Source organism: Ascaphus truei, chromosome 8, assembly GCF_040206685.1.
Source record: "Ascaphus truei isolate aAscTru1 chromosome 8, aAscTru1.hap1, whole genome shotgun sequence".
NCBI classification, from domain to species: Eukaryota; Metazoa; Chordata; class Amphibia; order Anura; family Ascaphidae; genus Ascaphus; species Ascaphus truei.
In genome coordinates, this window is record NC_134490.1 from 56,348,272 (window position 1) to 56,374,642 (window position 26,371).

At 47.9% G+C, this 26,371-nt stretch overlaps 1 protein-coding gene across 3 annotated transcripts in view; it reads right to left on the reverse strand.

The window, feature by feature from the left end:
• Positions 1-26,371, reverse strand: part of CTBP2 (C-terminal binding protein 2) — a 51,911-nt gene that overhangs the window by 25,523 nt on the left and 17 nt on the right. The window contains exons 1-2 of one of the 3 annotated variants that reach the window (XM_075612168.1): positions 25,969-26,109; positions 781-942 (exon numbers count right to left, since the gene is read on the reverse strand). Coding sequence is in view for 1 of the 3 variants with exons in the window: in XM_075612170.1 (XP_075468285.1) it covers positions 25,969-26,176 (208 nt within the window). In the remaining 2 variants the exon portion in view is untranslated. Of the gene's footprint in view, positions 1-780; positions 943-4,289; positions 4,438-25,968 lie in introns of those variants that run through there. The other 2 variants (XM_075612170.1, XM_075612169.1) reach the window with 2 other exon arrangements.

Sequence of the window (26,371 nt, forward strand, 5' to 3'; positions counted from 1 at the left end):
CCTATATTACAAAGCTTTTCAGGAAAGACTAAAGATGCTCGCTGCGTACAGAGTGGGGGGAGAGAAGGGAGAGGGAGGCTGGGACTCAAACTTTCAAACATATAAAAGGGTTTCAACAAGGTACAGGAGGAAAGCCATTTATAGAAAGAGAAGTGCTGGAACGAGGTCATGTGCTGAAGCTGGAAGGTGGCATGTGACAGGCTCTGGGGACGTGTCAGGAAGCCCTACTTTCTGGAAAGGGTGGTGAAATTGTGGCATACAGGTATATCGGTGCTCCAACACACACACACACACACACACACACACACACACACACACACACACACACACACACACACACACACACACACACGATTCAAGAGATAATTTTATTTTTTTGCAGGTGACCAGGCCTGTATTAAGGCATATGCCACATATATTGCACTCTAACATTCACTTTTATTATATATATTAGTATTATTTTCACTATCACAGGTTCACTATTGTATTCATGTCACTATCCATTTTGCTTCAATCATTTTTTTATAGCACGATTAAATCATATCACTTTAAAATAGTTTATTTCACAATAGCACTGGTGGAGGCGCCGACCAAGACATCGGTTGGAACAACTGCCCATGACAATGTGGCACAACATTTCGCAGGGTGCAACCCCCTTCGCCAGGTACAAATGCTGTGCCATGTTGTCATGGTTACCTGCAAATAAAAAAATGATCTCTTGAATCCTCGGTGTGGCCATTTGTGTGTGTGCGGTGGGGCATCGATATACTTGTATTGTACCTGAAGCAGAAGGGACTGCATCGCTCGGACTTCCATCACCACCAGGAGAACAACATCAGATACCTAAACCGCGGGATGCCATTGTTTTCCAACTCCTTTTCCATACTTGGCGTTGTGGAACAGCCTCCCAGCGGAAGTGGTAGAGGCCGACGTGCGACTATCCTAATTAGGAAAGATAGCGCAGCATCAAAAATAGGCTCTGGAGTTTTAAAACAGATAGGTAGGCCGGGCGTGCTGCAGCCAAATTCTGTGCACGTTGGCTATTAAAAGCCACCAGGAACGCCACCTGTGCTCCTCCCAGCTAGTGGGAAACGTTTAAACATTATATGTATAGGGCTATAAGTACTAAGTGATGCCATGACATAAGGGACTTTATGGCCCAGTTATTCACTTGAATGAGTTGTAATGAGCACAGTTTTGTGTATATAATAACAATATATTTTTTCTTGTATAGTGCTGACAGTGTACCCAGCCCTGCGCATTGATTTTTCTTCAGGCAAAGCGAGTCCCTGCCCCGTAGAGCTTACAATCTTATTTTGTCACCTGAGGCACAATGAGATCGCCACTTGCCCAAGGACATCAGGATGTGAACCAGCCGCCCCTGCTTCTACGTCAGTGCCACCGTTTTCAGTCAGTGCCACCGTTTTCAGTCAGTGTCACCGTTTTCCGTCAGTGTCACCGTTTTCAATTTCCGTGTCACCGTTTTCAGAGTCCGTGTCACCGTTTTCCGTCAGTGTCACCATTTTCAGAGTCCGTGTCACCGTTTTCAGAGTCCGTGTCACCGTTTTCAGAGTCCGTGTCACCGTTTTCAGAGTCAGTGTCACCGGTTTCAGAGTCCGTGTCACCGGTTTCAGAGTCAGTGTCACCGGTTTCAGAGTCCGTGTCACCGGTTTCAGAGTCCGTGTCACCGTTTTCAGAGTCAGTGTCACCGGTTTCAGAGTCCGTGTCACCGGTTTCAGAGTCCGTGTCACCGGTTTCAGAGTCCGTGTCACCGTTTTCAGAGTCAGTGTCACCGGTTTCAGAGTCCGTGTCACCGGTTTCAGAGTCAGTGTCACCGGTTTCAGAGTCCGTGTCACCGGTTTCAGAGTCAGTGTCACCGGTTTCAGAGTCCGTGTCACCATTTTCAGTCAGTGTCACCATTTTCAGAGTCAGCATCACCGTTTTCAGAGTCAGCATCACTGTTTTCAGATAGTCCGTGTCACCGTTTTCAGAGTCCGTGTCACCGGTTTCAGAGTCAGCGTCACCGGTTTCAGAGTCAGCGTCACCGTTTTCAGAGTCAGCGTCACCATTTTCAGAGTCAGTGTCACCGATTTCAGAGTCAGCGTCACCGGTTTCAGAGTCAGTGTCACCATTTTCAGAGTCAGCGTCACCATTTTCAGAGTCAGTGTCACCGTTTTCAGAGTCAGCGCCTTTACTCACTGAGCCGCTCCTTCAGCTCTTACTATTTTATAGCTAATGTATAGTTCAAATGTACATTTGCCATTTTTTTTTTTTTTTTTTTTTAAATATCTGGTGGGCGATTAAAAAGGCCTCATGTGCTTCTGTTTCATTCAGCAAGTGAGTCCAATGTTTTTCCTCTCTTTTCGTGCCTGCATTAAATTACAAACATTCGACACGTGTGTTAGAGCAGGGTTGGGCAAACTATTCAGTCTGCGCCCCCCTGCCTGCTCTCCCCCCCTTCCGGCGCCCCCCTCCTTACCTTGTCTCTGACGTCAAATGATGCCGCGGGGTCACGCGACGTCACGTTGCCATAGCGACGCGTCGCCTGAAGCCGTCAGAGACATGGTAAGGGAACTTACAGAGGCCTGGCGCGTTCCCCTGGCATTTAATTTAAATGCTTTGGGGAGCAGCACGGGGCCCCTGTAAGCGCCGCCCTACCCCCACACCCCTACAAAATCTCACGCCCCCCAGTTTGTGCACACCTGTGTTAGGGCACACCCAGCGATTCAGTTGACACATTATTGAAAAACAATTACAATAGTTAATGGAGAAATTGATACATTATTTTACCACATGTGCAAATACCTCTTGAGGACTGCAGTTGGCCAGCCCTGCTGTAGACTGAAAGCGAGTTGAATCATTTGTGGTATCGTTTACTGCACCAAAGTGACATGTTTTTGTGCATGAGCTTACAAAGCCAGAGGTGTCTTCATCAAAAAGAGTGTGGTGGAAATGATGAAAACGTAAGGAAGACAAGATGTGCTTTGAAAACCATAGGGTGAGAGGGAAGAGGGTGCCTAATAACAATGGTTCAAAGGGCAAAAGGATCTGTCACTGATCACTGGTGCTTTATAAATAAATAAAGTGTCACTGAGCAGTTTGCTGATCACATTACAAACTGACTCATCATAAACATCACAACCCAAGTAAGAGGCAAAGTTATTCGAAAACCCCCAAAGTAGCAAACACCAAAGCCTAAAGTTACTCCAGTAAACACAGAACCCAAACCCCACCCGTAAACCTACAGTACTCATGCAAACAGCATTAATACAACACAAAGCTAACCTTTAACTTCCAACTAGGAAGTAGCAAATCACTAACACAACACACATTTAACCATAACTCAGTAAACCAGGGGTGCTCAACACCAGTCCTCAAGACCCCACATAGCACAGGTTTTAAGGATATCCCTGCTTCAGCAGAGGTGGGTCAATCAGTGGATCAGCCAACTGAGCCACAGATTGAACCACCACTGCGGAAGCAGGGATGTCCTGAAAACCTGACCTGTTGGGGGGGTCTTGAGGACTGGTGTGGATAACCCCTGCAGTAAACCATAATAAATGAATGACTACTGCATTTCACAATCAGGAACACAGCTAAACCCCAAGCAGCAAATATATTTCCCCATTCCGGCTAAGTGCTACAAATAGAATTGCAGCAAACCCAGAAACAGGTGGTATCTAACCTAGCAAATAACTAACCCTAACCGATAAATCCAAACCAACAATCATCTCTTGCCAGCAACTAATCCATGGTTTGCCATATCCGCAACCAATCAGCTCAGACCTTATCATACCCAGTATAGTTGATTACTGTTAACACATGGCACTGGACCTATTTATCTGACAATATAGGATCAGATCTCATAGTAACCTGTATTGCTGTTCACAGCTCACTAACACTGCCGCTACTTATATTACCACTGAGAGGCCTGTATGCTTTTGTATCCTACATTATTTTTGCAAGCTGAACTACATTGATATATTCTATTTCAGTATCTAGTGAGTGATCATGTAGTAGGAGGAATTACATTTTACACACACACTTGTGCACTAATTTACATTACAATATTTAGTCTTACTGCTTGCTGCTGGCACATAGCCCAGTACCTAATCACATTGCTATATATAAGGTTTTATCCTATAACAGCTAGCAGCACTAGTCATGGTACATACACAAATATTACAATAGCCTGCCATAGCATTACTGCACATAAATAGCACTGCACATATTTATATTACAATATTCAGACGCACATCTCGCAATACATGGAATCGCTGCTCACACACCTATTTATATTCTAATATCCTGATTCCTGGTGCAGATCTTGTAATAGCCAATATTACGGCTCCGTGCTCAAGTGCACCTATTTATATCCCGGTATCCAGAGAGGCAGATGGTGGAGCAGGGAACACCGAGAATAAAAGCTCTGAGTGCCACCTACTGATTCCACTCCAGGTAACAACAAGAGATTATTATACAAAGATAAGACGGAATTAATCACTGTAAGAAGAACCAACGTCACGTAGGAGTATATTTAGGAGTTCAGTCAGAGGGAGGTAATTTGAAGCTTATGCCTGCCTCACTATTTATTAGGATTCTTTACCATTTTACTTGTTACCCACCTATTGCAGACTATACATATGGGGTATAATGCAGAATAATCCAGGTGTAGTTGGAGAAGCCTTTACACTCTGGACCTTTAGTATAAAAAAAACTATACCAAATTATATTTGTCATTAAATATATACTGTACAATCTGAAGATTTGCTCATTAGATTCTTGAATAACTAAAGTCAATTTTGTTGTATAATGTCATAGCATTGGCTAGGGCAAACACAAACACCCACTGCTTAGGGCCCTAACAGACTCAGCAGTTTATATTGAGACAGCTGCATTATTATTGTATTCAAATATAATCATACAATTGCCATTCATTTGGACCTTTACAGTTGGGGGGTACCAGGAGGTTACTGCTATTGTATGAGAACAGCGATTACTTTTAACAAGCCAAACATTTGGGGAAAAAATACCACTTGTTAACCATGTTATCTGAGTATTCTGCTTAATTGTAAAGAGAGGAAAAAATGGGGTTTGTGTAAAAAATGATTGGGAAGAGTAAAGCGTGCGTAAGGGCTCCCCAAACTACACCTGCTTAAAAGACTCCCACATAGCACTTCCACTTCCTGATGTCAGTGTAATCAGTACTACTTGTTCAGTACCGTACAAGTGTCCTGTTGTGGGTGGTATTCTGCTAACATTTACCATGGTCCGGTCTCACCTTTACCAATCTGGTCCAGGTGTGGTCTTTTTACCTTCTGCTTCACCACACTGCAGACCGGTAACCCTGCATATTTACCCCAAATCCCTGCTCTCCCACCTGCAAGGAAGCAGGGAGAAATATGGTATGTCCTTATACCTGCATACCAGGCCCTTTCTTAATAAAAAAGAATGTTTTTCTTATATGTTGCAATGTATGCGGCGATCTATAAAGGCGCTCTTCGGTTATCCACAGGAATCCGTCCCGCAAACCGCCATCGGATAGCGGATCCAATGTTAATCCGTGGCGGTGAGCGTCGGATAATCCGTTTCTGACATCGGATAATGCGTTCAGCGGAATGCATTATCTGGCGTCGGATAACGAACCGTGGGATAGCGAGGACCACCTGTATAACAAAAACAACACGTAAGGTTAGGACGGAGAGACATTGGCGCAGAAGATGGTCCAAGAGACGCAACTCAATGTGCTCTATCCCAAGCTCCGGCTTGTGAGTGGACGGTTTCTAACTGCTATCTATCATTTCAATTATTAAAGGTGTCATAGAAGTGGTGTTGTGTGCTTCACCATCTAGTTACAGAGTTCTATCTTCTACAAGAGCGGAGAAATACTCTTGAAAGAGAAGGCGCCCATCCTCTATTGCAGGGATGCGCAACTCCAGTCCTTAATGGCCACCAACAGGTCAGGTTTTAAGGGTATCTCTGCTGCAGCACAGGTGGCTAAATCATTCAAAGACTGAGCCTCTGATTGAGCCACCTGTGCTGAAGCAGGGACTGATTGAGCCACCTGTGCTGAAGCAGGGATATCCTGAAAACCTGACCTGTTCGTGGCCTTTGAGGACAGAAGTTGCTCACATTTTAAATGAAATGTTACCGTAATATATTTTCTGAGTGTAATAATACAGATTCTAACTTGGACAATTGTATCCATTCCTGCGTTTAATTGGGGTTGTGTATTTGTTATAATGTATGCAGCATTGTGCATCAAATGTTGCACACACAATGGGGGCTGTTCATTAAAATTAGATATGGGAGGACAGACCGGGGATCCATTGCTCAGAAAGCCCCACTGAAGTCAACAGAAGTTTCCGTACCCTAGTTTTCCCGATTGGCACTTTAATGAATAACCCACAATGAGCCCCTACCCCAAGGAGCTTGCCATCTAATTGCACTACCTGAAGCACAGGGGGATAAAGTGACTTATCTAAGGTCACAAGCAGAGCGAACATCGGGATCTGAACTGGGGTCATCAAGGCAGTGTCATTACCACTGAGCTGCTCCTTCAGTCTTCACCTCTAAGTCACTTCTTATTAAAAAAAAAAAAGTGACTAATACCCAAATCCCTGAACCACTGATCTGGGTACTTAAAGGTTGAGAGAATAATTATTCTCTGGCTGTCCCTGGGATAACCTGTCATTTTTGCTGCAAAGGATGACTCCTGGCCAAGTCTGATGTTGCTGGGTGAACGTTTTACTCAATACACCACTAGAGGGCAGTGTGAGCACACACCATCAACATAAAAAACACTGATGGCAATAGGAATTTCTGTAAAAAGATGTATGCTCCCTGTACAAATCTGCATGGAGGTGCAGTGTTCTGCTGCAGCTGGGAGTCTGTGGAGATTAGAAGCCTCTTAAATCTCTTCACCCGCCCATCACAAAACACCAAATTATTGAGACTTTCTTCTAAGAGGTCGTGTGGATTCGTTGTAGCTTGTGATATCTTTGACATGGGCAATCTTGCCCTTTCCAAAACACTTTTTATTTTTTAAATCTGAAGCTTTGTATGTATGTATATCTTTATTTGTATAGCACCATCTATGTACACAGCGCTTCACAGCAGTAATACACGTGACATAATATAACACATAATGCCCTCATTGGCTGAACCGCTACCGTGACGCGGCCAGCGCTCCGTCACGGTTAGCAAACACAAAACTCTTGACGGCAGAACATCTGGTCGTGCATCGCGATCGCTGCATGCACTTGTAGGCAGCTACTGGGACCGGCCCCATTGAGGGGCGGATCTTGTTCCTGCAGCGCACGCCGTAGCGAGCGCAGAGGTAGACACTGGGACAGAGGTCTAAGGCTGAGTCCATAGAGGGGTCCAACCGCGCTCCTCCGCGCTGACGCTATGGCTCGCCTGCTTGGTCAGGAGCGATTCCATGGACTGGCAGGCAAGCCAGCGCGCGCAACCGGGGGTTGGGGGGGGGATAGTCAGTGACGTCGCTGGGCCAATAGCCCGCGAAGCGCCAACGTCAACGATGTCATGACGCTGCTTTGCGCCGATTGGGTTTTTTCAGCCGACAGCGCACTGAGAAACAGTTTCGGCTTTCGGCTGAAAATCCCTGCACCTCAGCACGCCTGCGGATGCTCGCGGAAGCCCCCTCTAAAGACATCCTCATTGAGGATGACGGGGCTCGTCGCGGAGCGTCCGCAAGGCTCAGCGTGGCTTCCCCCTTTATGGACCCAGCCGAAGAGAGCGCACATTCCTCCTTTGTAGGTTTTCTTCTATACTTTTGTAACACCCTTCCCCCCCTTAGGAGAGATCCTTATGCTACGGGTGTGTCTTGGTGCTGTGCTTGCTCATCTGTTGTGTATAAGGAGGCCTGAATCCCCGCGTTGGTACGGGGATCGGCAAGGGACAGGCTTCTGGTCTCGCTGGTGCAGCGCCTCCATCCTATGGGGATCTGCCAGGGGCAGAGAGGAACCCCACAGGAACCACTTCTCAGTAAATGCAGACAGGAGACAAGGAACTTCATACCATTTTTTGGCAGGCCAGTGGATCCCGTCTCTCATGCAAGAGAGTTACTCTATATCACCCTTCTGGTATGCACCTTCCCTCGCATCTTGCATGCCTTGTCCCTGACTAGGCCCCCCAAAGGCTTGAGGCCCTTGGGGCTAGTCGCCACCCTCTTACACCCTGATGGGGTAAGGCAGAACCACCTCACTCACAGGGGAGCAGGCTACATCCTGGAATCACACTCCTATAATTTGGGAAGGAAGCATCTTATATACCTGGGGAGGGGTTAATGACACTGCCCCAAAACTGGGCAGGTCTGAGGGTGGACCAGGCATCACCCCAAGGTGCTGACACCTGTAACCACAACCCCAGGCATGATGCTTCCAACTGCCACTAGCCTGCACCTGCCTATGGCTACAATGTAACACAATAGTAGTGTGTTGCTGGACTCTCATGCTGGCTCATGAGGACGGATTTAACCCTAACACTGCCTGCATGTACCAGGACGTGTGTGCCAGGGCCGGGAAACCCATAGCCAGGGGCACTCTGCTACACTTTGTTTCGCTCTGACTCCATAATATAAGCAATTCAAAGAGGTGGCTGTCTCCCATCTCAGGCAGTAAATAAAGAAACCATTACACAATTTTAATTAACTTTTGCTGTTTGAGCCCGAGGTGTAAGATGAACAGTGAAAGCCCCAGATGTGTCTGCGGCTAATATTAATGGAGACACCGTGATACGTTAATGAGAAAGTCTCTGTATAGGAACAGTTGTGGTTATAAACTGTATTTATTGTACAATCTTGTGTTACACATCTCAAAAATTACACACTTACATTAATGTAATCTTTTTGTACTATTGTGGTGCTTTCTTTGCCAAGCCCTACTCCCCCTTGGGCTAAATGCCTAAATACAAAAATATAAATGGAAAACAGTACACTAATAAAAAAAAGAGACAGCTTTATAACTGGGCACAGATGTTCAAAAAACATTAGCCACAAGAAAAATGATACATGGTGCTGCATATAGCACTAGGTGTGGCTGGGGGCGTTAGGAGATACATTGTGTCCGATTATTGTTTTTCTTGTGCACTCATGTATTTATGAAAGGTTTTTAAAGAACCTTGTTGGAGCCTCTGAGTCCAGAAATACAATTGTGTCTTTCTTCACAGAGGGCTATTTTCCCTTCATACAGCAATTATCCCAACAGCAATGTACTGTGTTCAATTTACTACAATTATGTTATGAATTATTCTTTATGATGAAAACTTTTTTTTCTATTGTTGCTTCTTATTTAAACTTTTCAGTATAATAACTAGCCATGTACCAACGTCACAGTAACCCCACTATTCTATTGTCACTTATATTACACATACGGAATGCAGTGAAACCATCCCTCACACCACCATACAAAGTCTGCATTCCTGAAGGTCATTATAAGAATGTTGCTTAGCAACATAATAGAGTGTTAACAATTTTATAGGCAATGAGAGACAGGCTTTTATTAGCCTTGGCAGCCAGGTATTGCTGCTGTGCATTGCTGAGGGGGTCTCAATCTTTTTTCAGCATGGTCACCCCTGAAGGATTTTCATTCATGCCCTGCTCGGTAACACATAACTCTCTCACTTTTACCACACACACCCACCCTTTTCTTACACACTCCACATTCACCTTCAGACATCACACTCACCCTTTTACTCAACCCATGCTCCATATTTATACCCCTTCCTCACACACCTTTTTTTTAATGATAAAAACTGCATTCACCCCCCCTCCCTTCTCTTACTTACACCACATACCTTCCCCCACAGAAAGCACTAGACTCCTCCACCCTCTCCACACACAACCCTCACACTCCCCTCCCCACACAACCCTCACACTCTCCTCCCCCACACACAGCCCTCACACTCTCCTCCCCCCACACACACACACAGCCCTCACACTCTCCTCCCCACACACACAGTCCTCACACTCTCCTCCCCACACACAACCCTCAAACTCTCCTCCCCCACACACAGCCCTCACTCTCCTCCCCCACACAAACAGCCCTCACTCTCCTCCCCACACACACAGCCCTCACACTCTCCTCCCCCACACACAGCCCTCACACTCTCCCCCCCACACAAACAGCCCTCACACTCCCCCCCCACACACACAGCCCTCACACTCTCCTCCCCACACACACAGCCCTTACACTCTCCTCCCCCACACACAGCCCTCACACTCTCCCCCCCCACACACAGCCCTCACACTCTCCTCCCCACACACAGCCCTCACACTCTCCTCCCCACACACACAGCCCTCATGCACTCCTACACACACACACACCCCTCATACTCTCCTCCCCACATACAGCCTCCATACTCTCCTCCCCACGCACAGCCTCCACACTCTCCTCCACACGCAGACAGCCCTCACACACTCATCCCCAACGCACACAGCCCTCGCACTCTCCTCCCCACGCACACAGCCCTCGCACTCTCCTCCCCAAGCACACAGCCCTCGCACTCTCCTCCCCACGCACACAGTCCTCGCACTCTCCTCCCCACGCACACAGCCCTCGCACTCTCCTCCCCATGCACACAGCCCTTGCACTCTCCTCCCCATGCACACAACCCTCGCACTCTCCTCCCCCCACACACAGCCCTCATACACTCCTCCCCACACACACAGCCCTCGCACTCATCTCCCCACACACACAGCCCTCGCACTCTCCTCCCCTGACACACAGCCTTCACACACACACAGCCCTCACACTCTCCTCCGCACAAACAGCCCTCGCACTCTCCTCCCCACACACACAGCCCTCGCACTCTCCTCCCCACACACACACAGCCCTCGCACTCTCCTCCCCACGCACACAGCCCTTGCACTCTCCTCCCCACGCACACAGCCCTCGCACTCTCCTCCCTATGCACACAGCCCTCGTACTCTCCTCCCCACACACACAGCCCTAACACTCTCCTCCCCACACACACAGCCTCCATACTCTCCTCCCCTGACACACTGTCCTCTCCACACACACAGCCCTCATACTCTCCTCCCCACGCACAGCCCTCGCACTCTCCTCCCCATGCACACAGCCCTCGCACTCTCCTCCCCACGCACACAGCCCTCTCACTCTCCTCCCCAGACACACAGCCCTCGCACTCTCCTCCCCCTCTCCTCCCCACGCACACAGCCCTCGCACTCTCCTCCCCACGCACACAGCCCTCGCACTCTCCTCCCCACACACAGCCCTCGCACTCTCCTCCCCACACACACAGCCCTCGCACTCTCCTCCCCACACACACAGCCTCCATACTCTCCTCCCCACACACACAGCCCTCACACTCTCCTCCCCACACACACAGCCCTCACACTCTCCTCCCCACACACAGCCCTCATACTCTCCTCCCCACACACACAGCCCTCATGCACTCCTACCCACACACACACACACACCCCTCATACTCTCCTCCCCACACACAGCCTCCATACTCTTATCCCTACACACAGCCCTCGCACTCTCCTCCCCACACACACAGCCCTCACACACTCCTCCCCATGCACACAGCCCTCACATTCTCCTCCCCTCACACACAGCCCTCGGACTCTCCTCCCCACGCACACAGCCCTCTCACTCTCCTCCCCACGCACATAGCCCTCGCACTCTCCTCCCCACGCACACAGCCCTCGCACTCTCCTCCCCACGCACACAGGCCTCGCACTCTCCTCCCTTGACACACAGCCTTCACACACACACACACACAGCCCTCACACTCTCCTCCCCACACAAACAGCCCTCGCACTCTCCTCCCCACGCACACAGCCCTCGCACTCTCCTCCCCACACACACAACCCTCGCACTCTCCTCCCCCACACACAGCCCTCGCACTCTCCTCCGCACACACAGCCCTCTCACACTCCTCCTCCACACACACACACAGCCCTCGCGCTCTCCTCCCCACGCACACAGCCTTTGCACTCTCCTCCCCACGCACACAGCCCTCGCACTCTCCTCCCTACGCACACAGCACTCGTACTCTCCTCCCCACACAAACAGCCTCCATACTCTCCTCCCCTGACACACAGCCTTCACACACACACAGCCCACATAATCTACTCCCCACACAGACAGCCCTCGCACTCTCCTCCCCATGCACACAGCCCTCGCACTCTCCTCCCCACACACAGACCTCACACTCTCCTCCCCACACACACAGCCCTCGCACTCTCCTCCCCACGCACACAGCCCTCGCACTCTCCTCCCCACGCACACAGCCCTCGCACTCTCCTCCCTACGCACACAGCCCTCGCACTCTCCTCCCTATGCACACAGCCCTCGCACTCTCCTCCCCACGCACACAGCCCTCGCACTCTCCTCCCCACGCACACAGCCCTCGCACTCTCCTCCCCACACACACAGCCCTTGCACTCTCCTCCCCTGACACACAGCCTTCACACACACACAGCCCTCACACTCTCCTCCCCACACAAACAGCCCTTGCACTCTCCTCCCCACACACACAGCCCTCACACTCTCCTCCCCACACATACAACCCTCACACTCTCCTCCTCCCACACACAGCCCTCATACATTCCTCCCCACACACACAGCCCTCGCACTCTCCTCCCCCCACACACACAGCCCTCGCACTCTCCTCCTCACACACAGCTCTTGCACTCTCCTCCCCACACACACAGCCCTAACACTCTCCTCCCCACACACACAGCCCTCACACTCTCCTCCCCACACACACAGCCCTCGCACTCTCCTCCCCACACACAGCCCTCACACTCTCCTCCCCCCACACACAGCCCTCACTCTCCTCCCCACACACACAGCCTCCATACTCTCCTCCCCACACACACAGCCCTCACACTCTCCTCCCCACACACACAGCCCTCGCACTCTCCTCCCCACACACAGCCCTCACACTCTCCTCCCCACACACACAGCCCTCGCACTTTCCTCCCCACGCACACAGCCCTCGCACTTTCCTCCCCACGCACACAGCCCTCGCACTCTCCTCCCCACACACACAGCCCTCGCACTCTCCTCCCCACACACACAGCCCTCACACTCTCCTCCCCACACACACAGCTCTCAAACTCTCCTCCCCACACACAGCCCTCACACTCTCCTCCCCACACACACAGCCCTAACACTCTCCTCCCCACACACACAGCCCACACACACAGCCCTCACACACTCCTCCCCCCACACACATCCCTCACACTCCTCCCCACACACACAGCCCTCACACTCTCCTCCCCACACACACAGCCCTCACACTCTCCTCCCCACACACACAGCCCTCACACTCTCCTCCCCACACACACAGCCCTCACACTCTCCTCCCCACACACACAGCCCTCACACTCTTCCCCCCACACAAACAGCCCTCACACTCTCATCCCCACAAACACAGCCCTAACACTCTCCTCCCCACACACACAGCCCTAACACTCTCCTCCCCACACACACAGCCCTCACACCCTCCTCCCCCCATACACATCCCTCACGCTCCTCCCCACACAAAGCCATTGCACGCTCCTCCCCACACACAAAACCATTGCACACTCCTCCACACACACACAGCCCTCGCACGCTCCTCCCCACACACACACGGCCCTCATACACTCCATCCCACACACACAGCCCTCGCACTCTCCTCCCCACACACACACGGCCCTCATACACTCCTCACTACACACACAGCCCTCGCACCCTCCTCCCCACGCACACAGCCCTCGCACTCTCCTCCCCACACACAGCCCTCACACTCTCCTCCCCACACACACAGCCCTCACACTCTCCTCCACACACACAGCCCTCACAATCTCCTCCCCACACACACAGCCCTCACACTCTCCTCCACACACACAGCCCTCACAATCTCCTCCCCACACACACAGCCCTAACACTCTCCTCCCCACACACACAGCCCTAACACTCTCCTCCCCACACACACAGCCCTAACACTCTCCTCCCCCCACACACATCCCCCACACTCCTCCCCATACACACAGCCATTGCACGCTCCTTCCCACGCACACAGCCCTCACACTCTTCCCCCCCCACACACGGCCCTCGCACTCTCCTCCCCACACAGACACGGCCCTCGCACTCTCCTCCCCACACACACACGGCCCTCGCTCTCTCCTCCCCACACACAAAGCAATCAGGAACTGAGACACTCATTGAGCCACCTGTGCTGAAGCAGGAATAACCTTAAAACCTGACCTGTTGGTAGCCCTTGAGGACTGGAGTTAGCCACTCCTGCCCTAGAAGAAACATATGCTGCCATAAAATAGCCTATTACAGGCCTGACAATACCATTTTTACAGAGAAAGGCAGTAAATGGTCCGTGCAGTAATGACACCTTTCTTCCCTTGATTGGTTTATTGATCCTTTATTGATTCGCTCTGTTACAGAGCATGAAGTCCTGCAGAGGAAACCTGAGTGGTTTACAAAGTTTGAATCTATAAATATCTGTCAGTCAATAAAGCAATATCACTTCACAAGAAGAAAAAAAGAGTTGCGTCATTCGTCAGAATTGTTACTTTCAGCCTCTGTGTTGCACTTTGCTCCTCGTACTTTTCCACAGGTTATCAATCCCTCTCTGTGCTTGTCAAAGTCACACGATCTTACCTTGTTTTACCTTCACTACGTGCATCACTTATTCTAACTGTTATTTCACAGTAATGATATATTCTGAATTAGGCGAACCCATCTCTTGAACCTCTAGCAGAAAATAAACCTTTATGCGCTTCAAAGAAAAGAAATGTAAAAGTATTGCGATGGATCTTCCGGAAGGATCCATTACAATGAATGCAACTATAGGAGAACGGGTCAGGATTTTCTAGGGTAGTTTCCTTGCACATATAAACTGTATTAATCCTTCGCGGTTTATGTGTGAGTTGTAGATTGTTGTGTGAGCTACCATAAGGGGGGGCAGCGCCGCCGCAACAACCTTCCCAGGCCCGGTGGCGAAGGGGGTCCCAGCTGGCTGAGCCCAGAAGTTAAGCCCGACCGTAAGTCAGACAGAACTTGGGGGCCCCTTTCTCTGCTGGGTCCGCCAAGCGCAACAGGTAGGCCCACCTGTTGGGAGGTCCTTGAAGACTGGAGTTGCCCACTCCTCCATTACCTGGTCTTATCATTGGCCAACTTGTGAAACTAAAGCCCCCTTTGTAAGTCACAAAACAAAGCAAGAATGTTTAAATCTGGATGAATTTCAGACTTGTTTGGGTTCACTACATTACTATCTTTTGCATGTTTGGTTACAGACCAGTAGCAATTGAAAATAGAAACAACTGCACTACTGTGTAAGGTATTATGGATAAGCACATTCTTTATTCAAATACAGGTACAGAGTATAATAATACACATGGACACAACGCCTTCATTGGTCCAGCCTGGAACGACGAGTTCATGTGTGTTACTATTCAGTGCAATAGTGCGGTTGTTTTCGTTTTCCATTGCTATGAATGTGAGCAGCCTCTGCCCAGGACGCTGCATGAACAAATCAGCGATGAAAGGAGAGCCATGTTAACGCCTACTGAATACCGAGGAGCGTTCCATGAGAATTGCTGTTATTTTTTATATGTAGCATTGAAGCAGGGGGTCTCTGGAGCTGAACCCCGTTGATTTCAGCTCTGGGGACCCCCTGCTTCCGGAGACACTTCCCTGTGAATTAGGTGCTGGTAGCCGCTCTCCTCGGCTGCAAGGGTTCACAATATGTCCGCTGTTTAAAGTTTTCGCGTCCTGCGGGCCAATAGGAATCCGTGACATCATCGCTGCGGCTTCCTATTGGCCCATGTGACGTGGGAGCTTTAAACTTTAAAGCTCTGCTTGCTCAGCCGGAGCAGATACCGGCACCTTCTTCAGAGATAAGTATCTCTGGAAGGAGGGGGTTCCCGAAATTGAAATTAAAGGGATTCAGCTGTGGAGACCCCTGCTTCAATGCTATATTAAAAAAATGAAAACAAAATTGCCGTCTTTGACGGCTCCTTTAACGTTAGAATACTGTACATCATTCTTAAATATATCAGGTGTGAGCTGCTCCAGAATAAACAGAAGCAAGAATTGTACTGTATCTTTAAACATGACAAGGCTCAATTATAATACAAGTGTGACCAGCCTGCCAAAAAGCTTTATTAAAGCACACACTGGGTCTAAGCTTCAAAAACAACCTCAGTGCCTCAAAGAATGTTATTATTGGATTGAAGTTTTTGTGTCTATCTGGCCTGGATACTTTATTTAATTTGTGATATCTCTATAATAAAGAGACAATTGTAGATAAAATGGGAGAACTGTTCAAAGAATTATACATTGTATCAGTGGTGCTCAACTCCAGTCCTCAAGCCCCCCACCCCAACAACTCAGGTTTTCAGGATATCCCTGCTTCAGCACAGGTGGCTCAATCAGAGGCTCAGCTGGGATGTCCTGACAACCTGACCTCTTGGGGTATTATTGTGTTGTACTGTGGTGCTGTTATAGTGTGTGTGTTTAGTAAAAAAAAATAAAATAAAAAATAAAAAAATATATATATATATATATTTTTTTTTTACATACCCTGTGTGTGTATTTACTGGCTATATTGGTTCCTGTGATGGGTTATCCTGCTGCGCTAGGATCCCTCTCAGGTGGAGGCGCTGTAATCCGAGAAACGAGACTACCCCAGGCTTCCAGCTGCGGAGGCTCAGGCCTCCTGTAAGCCACGCAGGTAATGGCAGCGCGCGTAGTTTCCCTTAGACATGGGGAAAAGGGGCTACATTTAAAAAAAACACAAATGTATGATATTGCTTGGTCTGCAGCTTTAAATAAACATGTCACCTTATTAAACTGGATACAGATGCACACAAATTTGCAACAATCAGTGACATTTCCAAGATGAAGCCTTCTTATTTCCAAAGTAATTCAGTGCTGTTTGAATATGCCAAACCCATTGTCCTCCACAGATCTTTTAAATGTCACAGATTCTGCAAGAAGGGTGCAGGTATTTATTTAAATATGCTGTTTTATTGTGTCCTGCGTGCGAATCATCTATCGGCTACAGAGGGTGCCCGACGTATGCACTGATTATGTCACACCCTTTCTGGCTATGATGGAGCCCTGACAAATGATGTGTCACAACAATCAGCTCATTGCATGGAGGGGTTATTCATTACACGGCAATAGTGCCGATTGGGGCACCATCGCATGGGATCTCCCATTACATTCAATAGAGGTTACGGTTAGGAAGAATAACCATAAACCGCCAAGAGCGGGTCCCAAACAGATGTGTTTAAAAATTCTTCTTTATTCAATCCATCCAAAAGTGGAGGTTAACACCCTCCTACGCGTTTCGTGTACAAATACACTTTATCAGGGAGTACACTTTTAGATGGATTGAATTAAGAAGAATTTTTAAACACATCTGTTTGGGACCCACTCTTGGCGGTGCGCTGGTTTTTCTTCCTATTCTGCTCTTTGAGACCAGCATCTCTTCACCCGACTGCACGCCCTACAGGGGCTTTTGTGAGTACTATTTCTTATTGAATATTCATTGTGAGTCCAGGAACCATCCCAATGAGGGCTTGATTGGAGTTTCTAGCCTTATATCTTGCCCTCCAGGGAACAAGCTCCTCACCCCTACCACATGCAGTACCTATCACCTGAGATCAGACTCCAAAAGACTATTCATGGTCCCAAGACTCAACAAAGTATCCGGACGTTCCTCCTTCTCCTTCCGTGCACCCCAAAACTGGAACAACCTACGAGAGACTCTCATATCCACCACCAGCTTAAGTTCTTTCAAATCTAAGGCTGTCTCACACTTTAATCTGGTCTGTAACTGTTTCATACGCTCATAATATATATTTTCTTTAACTATGCATGCAATGTCTTGTATATAATGTATACCTTGTTCATTTATGTAACTGTATTTGTAACCAGGTATTATTTTGTTTTACTCTGTGCCCAGGACATACTTGAAAACGAGAGGTAACCCTCAATGTATTACTTCCTGGTAAAATATTTTATAAATAAATAAATAAATAAATATTGGTTCATCTGGGGACTTTGCTACCAGTACTTTCTCATTTATATACCCCCTTGTCCTATCCTGTCTATTTGCTTATTGCATACATTCCCATACCGAACGTATCCAGCGTTGAGCGCCTTTATCACTTAAATCGTTGGTGAGGTTACGTTTAGGATTACCTGCAGCGGCGAACTGTTCTGGCGGTGCAACAGCCACAGCTAATTGTCCTACCTACATGCTCTGGGAGAGTCACGAAATAGAACCAATACAGAAGCAGTACGTGGGTATGTGTGGAGAGGTGACACTGAAGTTACAGAGCACTAAATAGCTGTTTTTTGTTGATGAATGAATTGAAAACATCAGGGCCCTCTTAAAAACGGTATGTCAGTGTTGTTTATTAATCCCAGTTTATGATGAGAAAGGGGTGTCTGTGTACTGCAGTATAGAACACTGGGTTACTTAATATCTCATACTGACATGTATAGTCCCAGTATATGCCCAGCCTATTGTAAATATAAGTATGATTTTTAATACTACATTTCCCTATCCCATCTAATCCCAAATGTACAACTGGTGACATATACTCACCTCCGTTTCCCATGCATAGGAACACACACTGTGACATTCATTTATCTCTTATCTTGAACACTGCCTTGTGAAAGAGCCTTGTATGTATCAACCAAACTGAAGGGATAAGTGTGGCCAATTGTCAGTATTGGAATACTCACTGTTAGTTCCTTTTGACCTTGGACATGTCCCTTTATGTCTCTATGGGGGTTGGGGGTGGCAGGGGTGGACTAACAAAGCTCAGAGAACAGACATCGGATCTCGATTGGCGTCAACTGCCATTGACTTGAACAGTAATTAATGCTGGTCAAGCCTCGATACCCATCCACAGAGCATCGTGAATTCCCCCTATGTCTCAGGCCCAATAGATTGGACTCAATGAGCCTTCACATTCTTATAAATGTTCCTATATAAAGCACTATTTACTCCTTCAGCATTATAAAACAACATTAATTGTGCTTTCACATATATATTTTAATCTTAATAGAAAGACATTATACACTTATCAATAAAGTATATAATTGCTTATAACTCTTCATTGCTTGATGCTTTAAACTTGACATTGGCAGAGTTAAACTCCCTGAAATAACACAGACACAAACTGCTCCATATCAGGTGGCATTCCCTGAATATACCCTGCATGCCTATTCTTATCTCATTACTCAAACAGTGTTCTTCCTCTGTTCTGCCCTACACGACTGTGTACTGTATCAGAGTATAATTAATTGGTCTATATTTACTAATGGTCGATAAATGAAAAAATGTGCGATATTAGTGTGTAACACCAATTTTTTTAACCACCATATTCACTAACGCCATATTGTCAGGATTCTTCATTTCACCACGATAATTGATCAGTGATATTTTTAACACCACATATGTAAATTAGCATGCAAATGAGTAATTAACTCCCAATTACGAATGACATTTAGTTATTAAACTCTGATACCTGGCGATATCGGGCTCCCGCCAGAAAATATTGTAATTTCTTATCACTTAACCCAGGTTGGCATTAAACCTTGTTGATCTATGTATAGAATGGCCACTATATACAGTATATATATGCAAGATAAGACTAGCCAACTTAGAATAGGTGATACAAATACATAATACAGTATTAAGATTCTAAAACATATTCATATATTGACCCATAAATGGCCATGGCTATCTAGTCACTAAATATTTGCACATACCGTTTGGATATTAATCTTTTTGTTTTATTTGTAGGGTGTTTATGTTCTATGTTAACCCTTTGGTGTCTGAATGCGTCTCTATGTAATGAATCCTTGGGCATCACAACGTTAAATGATTTTCTGTCGTAGCGTTTTGTAAGAAATTCTAATACATAACATTGTCAGAAAGGTGTGATATTTCCCAGCCTGCTACAATTGCATTGCTATTACTGATTAGCGCTGATTCGTATAAGTTATCGCTGAGTAAGTACAATGTTCATGCATGCAAATAAGATGAATACATAATTATTAGTCAATTATGGGGTCATTTTAAAAAATTGCGGTGACCCTGTTTCTTAATACCTTCAAATTTGATACCGTCAGCTATGTTGACCGTTAGTAAACCTAGGAAAATAACTCAATATCCTTGGCCATCACAAAAGCTTGTACCCAACTCACAATTCAGGATCCCAAAACTGCTGTAGAACTACTGTTGCAAATTAGACCAACCAACAAGGGATAACCACAGGTGATGCTCAAAGGCAAGTCTGTAGAAGGCCACAATGTCCAGACAGGAAGCTTGTTATGTACATGTAGCCATGCTGTAAAATGGTCTACAGTTTTCTCTCATGCAGGCAGTAAGCCTGGTAAATTACAGGGTTGCCAGCATTAATCATGGAGGTTTGCCCTCATACCCTGGTGAGGTGTCATATGCATGGAGGGGAGTGGCTGCATACTCTGAGTCCACCGTTAGTGACATCAGCGATGTGCCAGTTTCCTGAAGTATGTAAAGCACAGCACTGCCTAAAGTGCCGCAAAGGAAAACAGAGCTACCGGATGTCGTGGTGGAGGAAGAGGTCTCGCTTGGGGACCCAACCCAAGATGGCGGCGCGTTCAGTGCGATCAAGGACGTCACTTCCGGCGGCCATGGCGGAGCCGACGGGAAGATGGCCGCGTCCTCCCGACCGAGCAGTGTTACCCGATCGCCTGGATCGAAGAAGAGCTGGCAGGCCCTGCGGAAGCCTGGGAGCATTGAAACAGGAGAAGCGGAGAGCCCGTGAGGTGGCACCGGACCAGGTAATGGTGAAGAGCGGGTCGTAGCCCTGCGGATGCCGACCGCTCGCCCCTATGCCCAACCCCCGGCCCTAGCTAAAGCCCCGACCCCTGTCACCTTCTCCTATGGGTCGTCCTCGAGCCCAGGGATGTCTGGGGAGTACCGGGTCACCTCCGATGAACGGACTGGGGAGAGCCTGGACTGTTTTATGTCGGATGACGGGCGGGAGGTACTCTCGGCACGTATCAGTGTCAAGTGACTGCCCAATTGCCGTCAGCTTTACTATTGCAAGTAGGCCCAAGAGGTTAGGGTCTCAGTCTCGGTCGGCCGGGACATCTGGTATATCCTCAGGGGGGGGAACCGGAGGAGGAAGAGTTAGTCGAGTCAGCTCCGGAAGGGATCAGTGAGACCCGGTGGTGGGCACCCCTGTTTGAGGGATATGAGGCCTGGCTAGACCGCACCAGGTTCCTCTTAGAGCGAGACGGGGTGGTGGATTATTGGTGGGCCAAGGGGGAGTTTACTGAGGCGGGCCGGTTAGAGGCGTTGCAGAACCGCTGGTATGATATTAGTCACGGGCTGATAGAACCGTTGGGTCCAAGTAAATTGGAAGATCCGGTGGAAACGGACGAACCCCTCTCATTGGTGTTGCCAGGGAAAGCGGGTAACGCTAAATTAATCCGGACTAGCCGGGCTGAAAGGGCCATTGTGACAAAATATAAGAACTCACATGGGTTAGAGTATCCCTATGTCCCCGAACCCCTCATGCAGGAGATAGAGGACCAGAGGGATGGATGGCTGAGGGAGACCATCGAACTGTACATGGTGAATAAAGGGGGCGAGATTACTGGGCGCAAGGCGGAGGAAAGAATCTCCCAACTGATAAGGGTGTGGAGTATAGGTCGTAGCATCTATATGCATAAGGCTGTATATATACCCGAGAACGGCTTACCACGGGAATACAGTATAACTGTCACCGACATGGCTGGTCGGGAAATAAAGAAACCAGACCCCCGCCACTATTATTAGGAAGACAGGATAGCGAGGTCTGTTTCTAGCATAGTGCCACCTGCTGGTCAGTGAGCACTACGACAGTACTTATGGAAACTGATATGTTATGATTAATTATGTTTATATTTTACAGTGCTTCCTGGACAAAGGTACATCAAATTTAGGTCCCAGACGGGCCTTTGGGATTCACCAGGGGGAGAATGTAGCCATGCTGTAAAATGGTCTACAGTTTTCTCTCATGCTGGCAGTAAGCCTGGTAAGTTACAGGGTTGCCAGCATTAATCATGGAGGTTTGCCCTCATACCCTGGTAAGGTGTCATATGCATGGAGGGGAGTGGCTGCATACTCTGAGTCCACCGTTAGTGACATCAGAGATGTGCCAGTTTCCTGAAGTATATAAGGCACAGCACTGCCTAAAGTTAGTGTTGGATAAGGAGCAAGTCTGAGTTGAAACTTGGGATTAGGGGGCCCACTAGTGCGTTAACTAGTGGCCCAGTTCAAGGTCAAGCAGCAGCCAGGCTGACAAGGCCTACACTGTGTCCAGGGACCTTGCACAGGGGTGACTTCCCTAAGGGGAGAGGGGATCCCACTCCATTGGGAGGGCATACCTTTCAAAGGGAAGTAGTGAGGAGAATGCACGGCTTAGCTGAAAGCTGTGAAGAGCAGCTGGCCCATACTACCATGCAAATAAAGATGAACTTGATTAAAGATACCCTTATGTGTGAGTCTGGAATTACTCTGCAGAGGAAGGCACCAAGAAGGAGTTCCTCATCAGAACCATCTCCTTGCGGATGCAGAGATCCTGATGAGGTGGAGGCGCTGCACTGGATATAGGTAGGACTCACGCACACTACCTAAGCTGCCTGTCTGGGTTGGCAATCCCCACACAACATCATGCGGGAGACTCAGGAGTCCTGTTGCCAACAGGTAACAGGTAGACACGACCATGTAATGGGGACTGGTTAGACCACAGGGGCCAATGTGAGATTCAGGCTAGGCCAGAAAATCCGTTACATACACTTCTACATATATGTAGTACATGTACTTCTACATGTAGGCTTGAAAGATCGCAGATTTTATGCTTTGTAGTATTGGACTCTAACTTTAAGAATTTGGTGAGTGCTGTGGCTTCTTGGACGTTGGATTTTCTGCTGAACTAGACAGATATTCCTGGTTCATCTACTGGTACCCCAGACAGATACGCCTAAGTAGTTTCTCAATTTCAATTTTGGGAGTGCCCTAGATTTAAACTTATTTTTGGTATTGTGACAAAGGCCCCCCTTTTGTAGCGCTGACGTCTGTCTGGGATCTTCCCGACACAGTCTTCTAGGGTTAATTATACGAATAACCGGATCATACAAAGCATTACGTTGTTTAACTCAGGCTTCTGCCTGCTTTATTTTCATCCCAGTATGGGACAGCAGCTTTAACAGGTGTAGGCAGGAGGCACTCAGATATTAACCTTCAGCGGTTTACTCATATCACTGTTATAATATTTCACACACTGTCACTTTAAGAAACAAAAATAAATCATATAAAGAAATCCTATCCCATTCAGGGATCTAACTACACAGCAGAATCAGCCTCTCTAACTTTTGCTGGGCCAACTAACCTGGTTTCCCAGCTTAAAACAATACCCTCTCATTTAGGGTCACTAGATACAGCATACAGTCTTTAGACACAGTAATAAACATTTGTTTGGCTTATCTGTTCGTGGTGGGGAACTCGGTCCCAAGTGTCTAGGCAAATCTTCTGGTACTGCGATACTTGAATGTGGCGTCCTCCCCGAACTGGATGCAGGGGAGAAGTGATACCCCCAGCCTCTAGGCTCTAAGAAGAGAGACTGAAAAGCAACCCTCTCTGCTCTAAATACCTGTTCTAGTGATTAGGAGAGCAGGTGAGGGAGAACTAGACACATTGTAAACTGTGGTCTGGATTTTCCATCCACCAGCCTGAGTTAAAGGAAGCTGTGGAATGTATAATTTTGCACTATTCCTGCCCTTTCTGACCTAAAACCGGGCAGAAAGCTGCCTAATATCTTTGGACTATGTCACAGTATACACCTCTACATATACATCTCACAGAAAAAGAGCCCAGCCAAAAACATAAACATGGAACCCACCAAGAAAACAAAAAAGTTGCAAGAGTCCCCACCTAAACCCAGGTCAAAAATATTTGGATGTGCCTCACTTTCTTTGGGTGAAGATCAAACCATTTAAAAAGAAACATGTACAGAAGGGCTCCCTGGTAACCCAGGTAAGGGGAATACATACCAGAGGCCTTGCAGTATTAAAGAGCATTGACACACACACAAATAATGAGTAGATATAACGGTATTTATTCTTTGCCAGGAAAGTGGGTACATTTGTTGGGATGCTGTAGTTATTGGGATTTCCATGACAATAACATTCCTTCCTTAAAATGGGTAGTGTTTTCACCTGAGCCCTAAACACAGAGAGAAATTACCCTTTTTAATCTGCCCTTAAATTATCCAAATAATTTTAGGATAGGCAAGATTACGAAAAGGTAGAGTTTCTGTACTTCATACAGTTCAAGGGGTATTTGTCACTATTCTGAGGTTGCAAACTATTTTTGGCAGGCGTTCAGTCAGTTGTTGCTACTATGTAATTTACTGGGGCGGTGGCTGCGGTGTATAAAACAACATTCTTAGAAATGATGGTTTGTGGGATCACTGTGGTAAGCATCTCAACAGATGACTCATATTAGCTCTATTAAGATCCTCAGATGATTTCTCATGTATATATTCAGGCTCTAACATACAAACCCAACATACTCCCCTGCAACCACACCCCTCTTTCATCTACACGCCCTTACATACACATACACACCTCTTTATCCCATATAGGATCGTTACACACGCACACACCACTATCATCTTGTACATACTCAGGTACATACAGAATCACGCCTCAGTGTCCCATATATAGCAGCATGTAACATATAGACTCCATACTGTACTAGACAAGTACGGCTGCAGCCCCATACAATAATTTGCCCAAGGGCACATATAGTTGACACAGGGTTTGGAACTAAAGTTTCTCTCTTTCCCCCACTCTTTAGAAGCCAGTGCATTAAACTACATGGCTACTTAAACACCTCTTTATCCCACAAACACCAAAATAGGATATACACACTTTACTATCCTATACATGACACAATATATAACAGCACAACGTATGCATTTTAAGATATTCAAACTTCATTATCATGTACATACTAACCCTACATGTAGACCTTTTCATCCTTTCCATACCAGAACACCCACCCTGTGACATATACAGTACACACACCTCTATCTCATACAATACATGCCAACACAGAGACATGTAATACATCCCAGCACAAAGCCATGCACCCACCCTTCTATCCATGCACCCACCTCTCTCCACGCACCCACCCTCTATCCATGCACCCACCTCTCTAGCCATGCACCCACCCCTCTCTCCATGCACCCACCTCTCTCTCTTTCCATGCACCCACCCCTCTATCCATGCACCCACCTCTCTCTCTCTCCATGCACCCACTTCTCTCCATGCACCTACCTCTCTCTCTCCATGCACCCACTTCTCTCCATGCACCCACTTCTCTCCATGCACCCACCCCTCTAGCCATGCACCCACCTCTCTACATGCACCCACCTCTCTCTCTCCATGCACCCACCCCTCTATCCATGCACCCACCTCTCTAGCCATGCACCCACCCCTCTCTCCATGCACCCACCTCTCTCTCTTTCCATGCACCAACCTCTCTATCCATGTACCCACCCTCTCTCCATACACCCACCTCTCTAGCCATGTACCCACCTCTCTCCATGCACCCCCTCTCTATCCATGCACCCACCTCTCTCCATGCACCCCCTCTGTATCCTTGCACCCACCTCTCTCCATGCACCCCCTCTCTATCCATGCACCCACCTCTCTCTCCATGCACCCCCTCTCTATCCATGCGCCCACCTCTCTAGCCATGCGCCCACTCTTCTCTCCATACACCCACCTCTCTATCCAGACATCCACCTCTTTATGCATATACCCCCTGTATCCCACACCGTGAAGACAACGAACTGAAAGAGACAATATTCAATCAAATAGTCTGTAACATGTCAGAAAACTACAAGTGTACCTTTCACCATCCTACAGCATCCTACAGGCGCACTGTGTGGGCTCAGACTCCTCTCTGTGCCAGCTCCTGATCCCACATCCAATTCGGCTCGTACCCGAACTCCTTCCCAGGTCCTACACCCCAGAGCCCAGTCCTTCCTGTATCCAGAACCCGACACCTTCTTCGCCTCCTGGAAGTTCCACTGTGTGCGCACAGGAGCCTGAATCATCAGCACCTCCCGCCCGGGCTCCCCCGCCCAGTCCAGCGAGAACACAGCCTGCGGTCCAGTGCTGCAGTGAAGATGGACAAGAGCCAAGGGAAGGGGCTTCTTCCTCCCCTCTTCCCAACCCCCTTCATTTTTGGCGAGGCGGGGATTGTCAGTGCAGACCAATAACACAGTCTTGGGGCATGGGGACTCCGGACC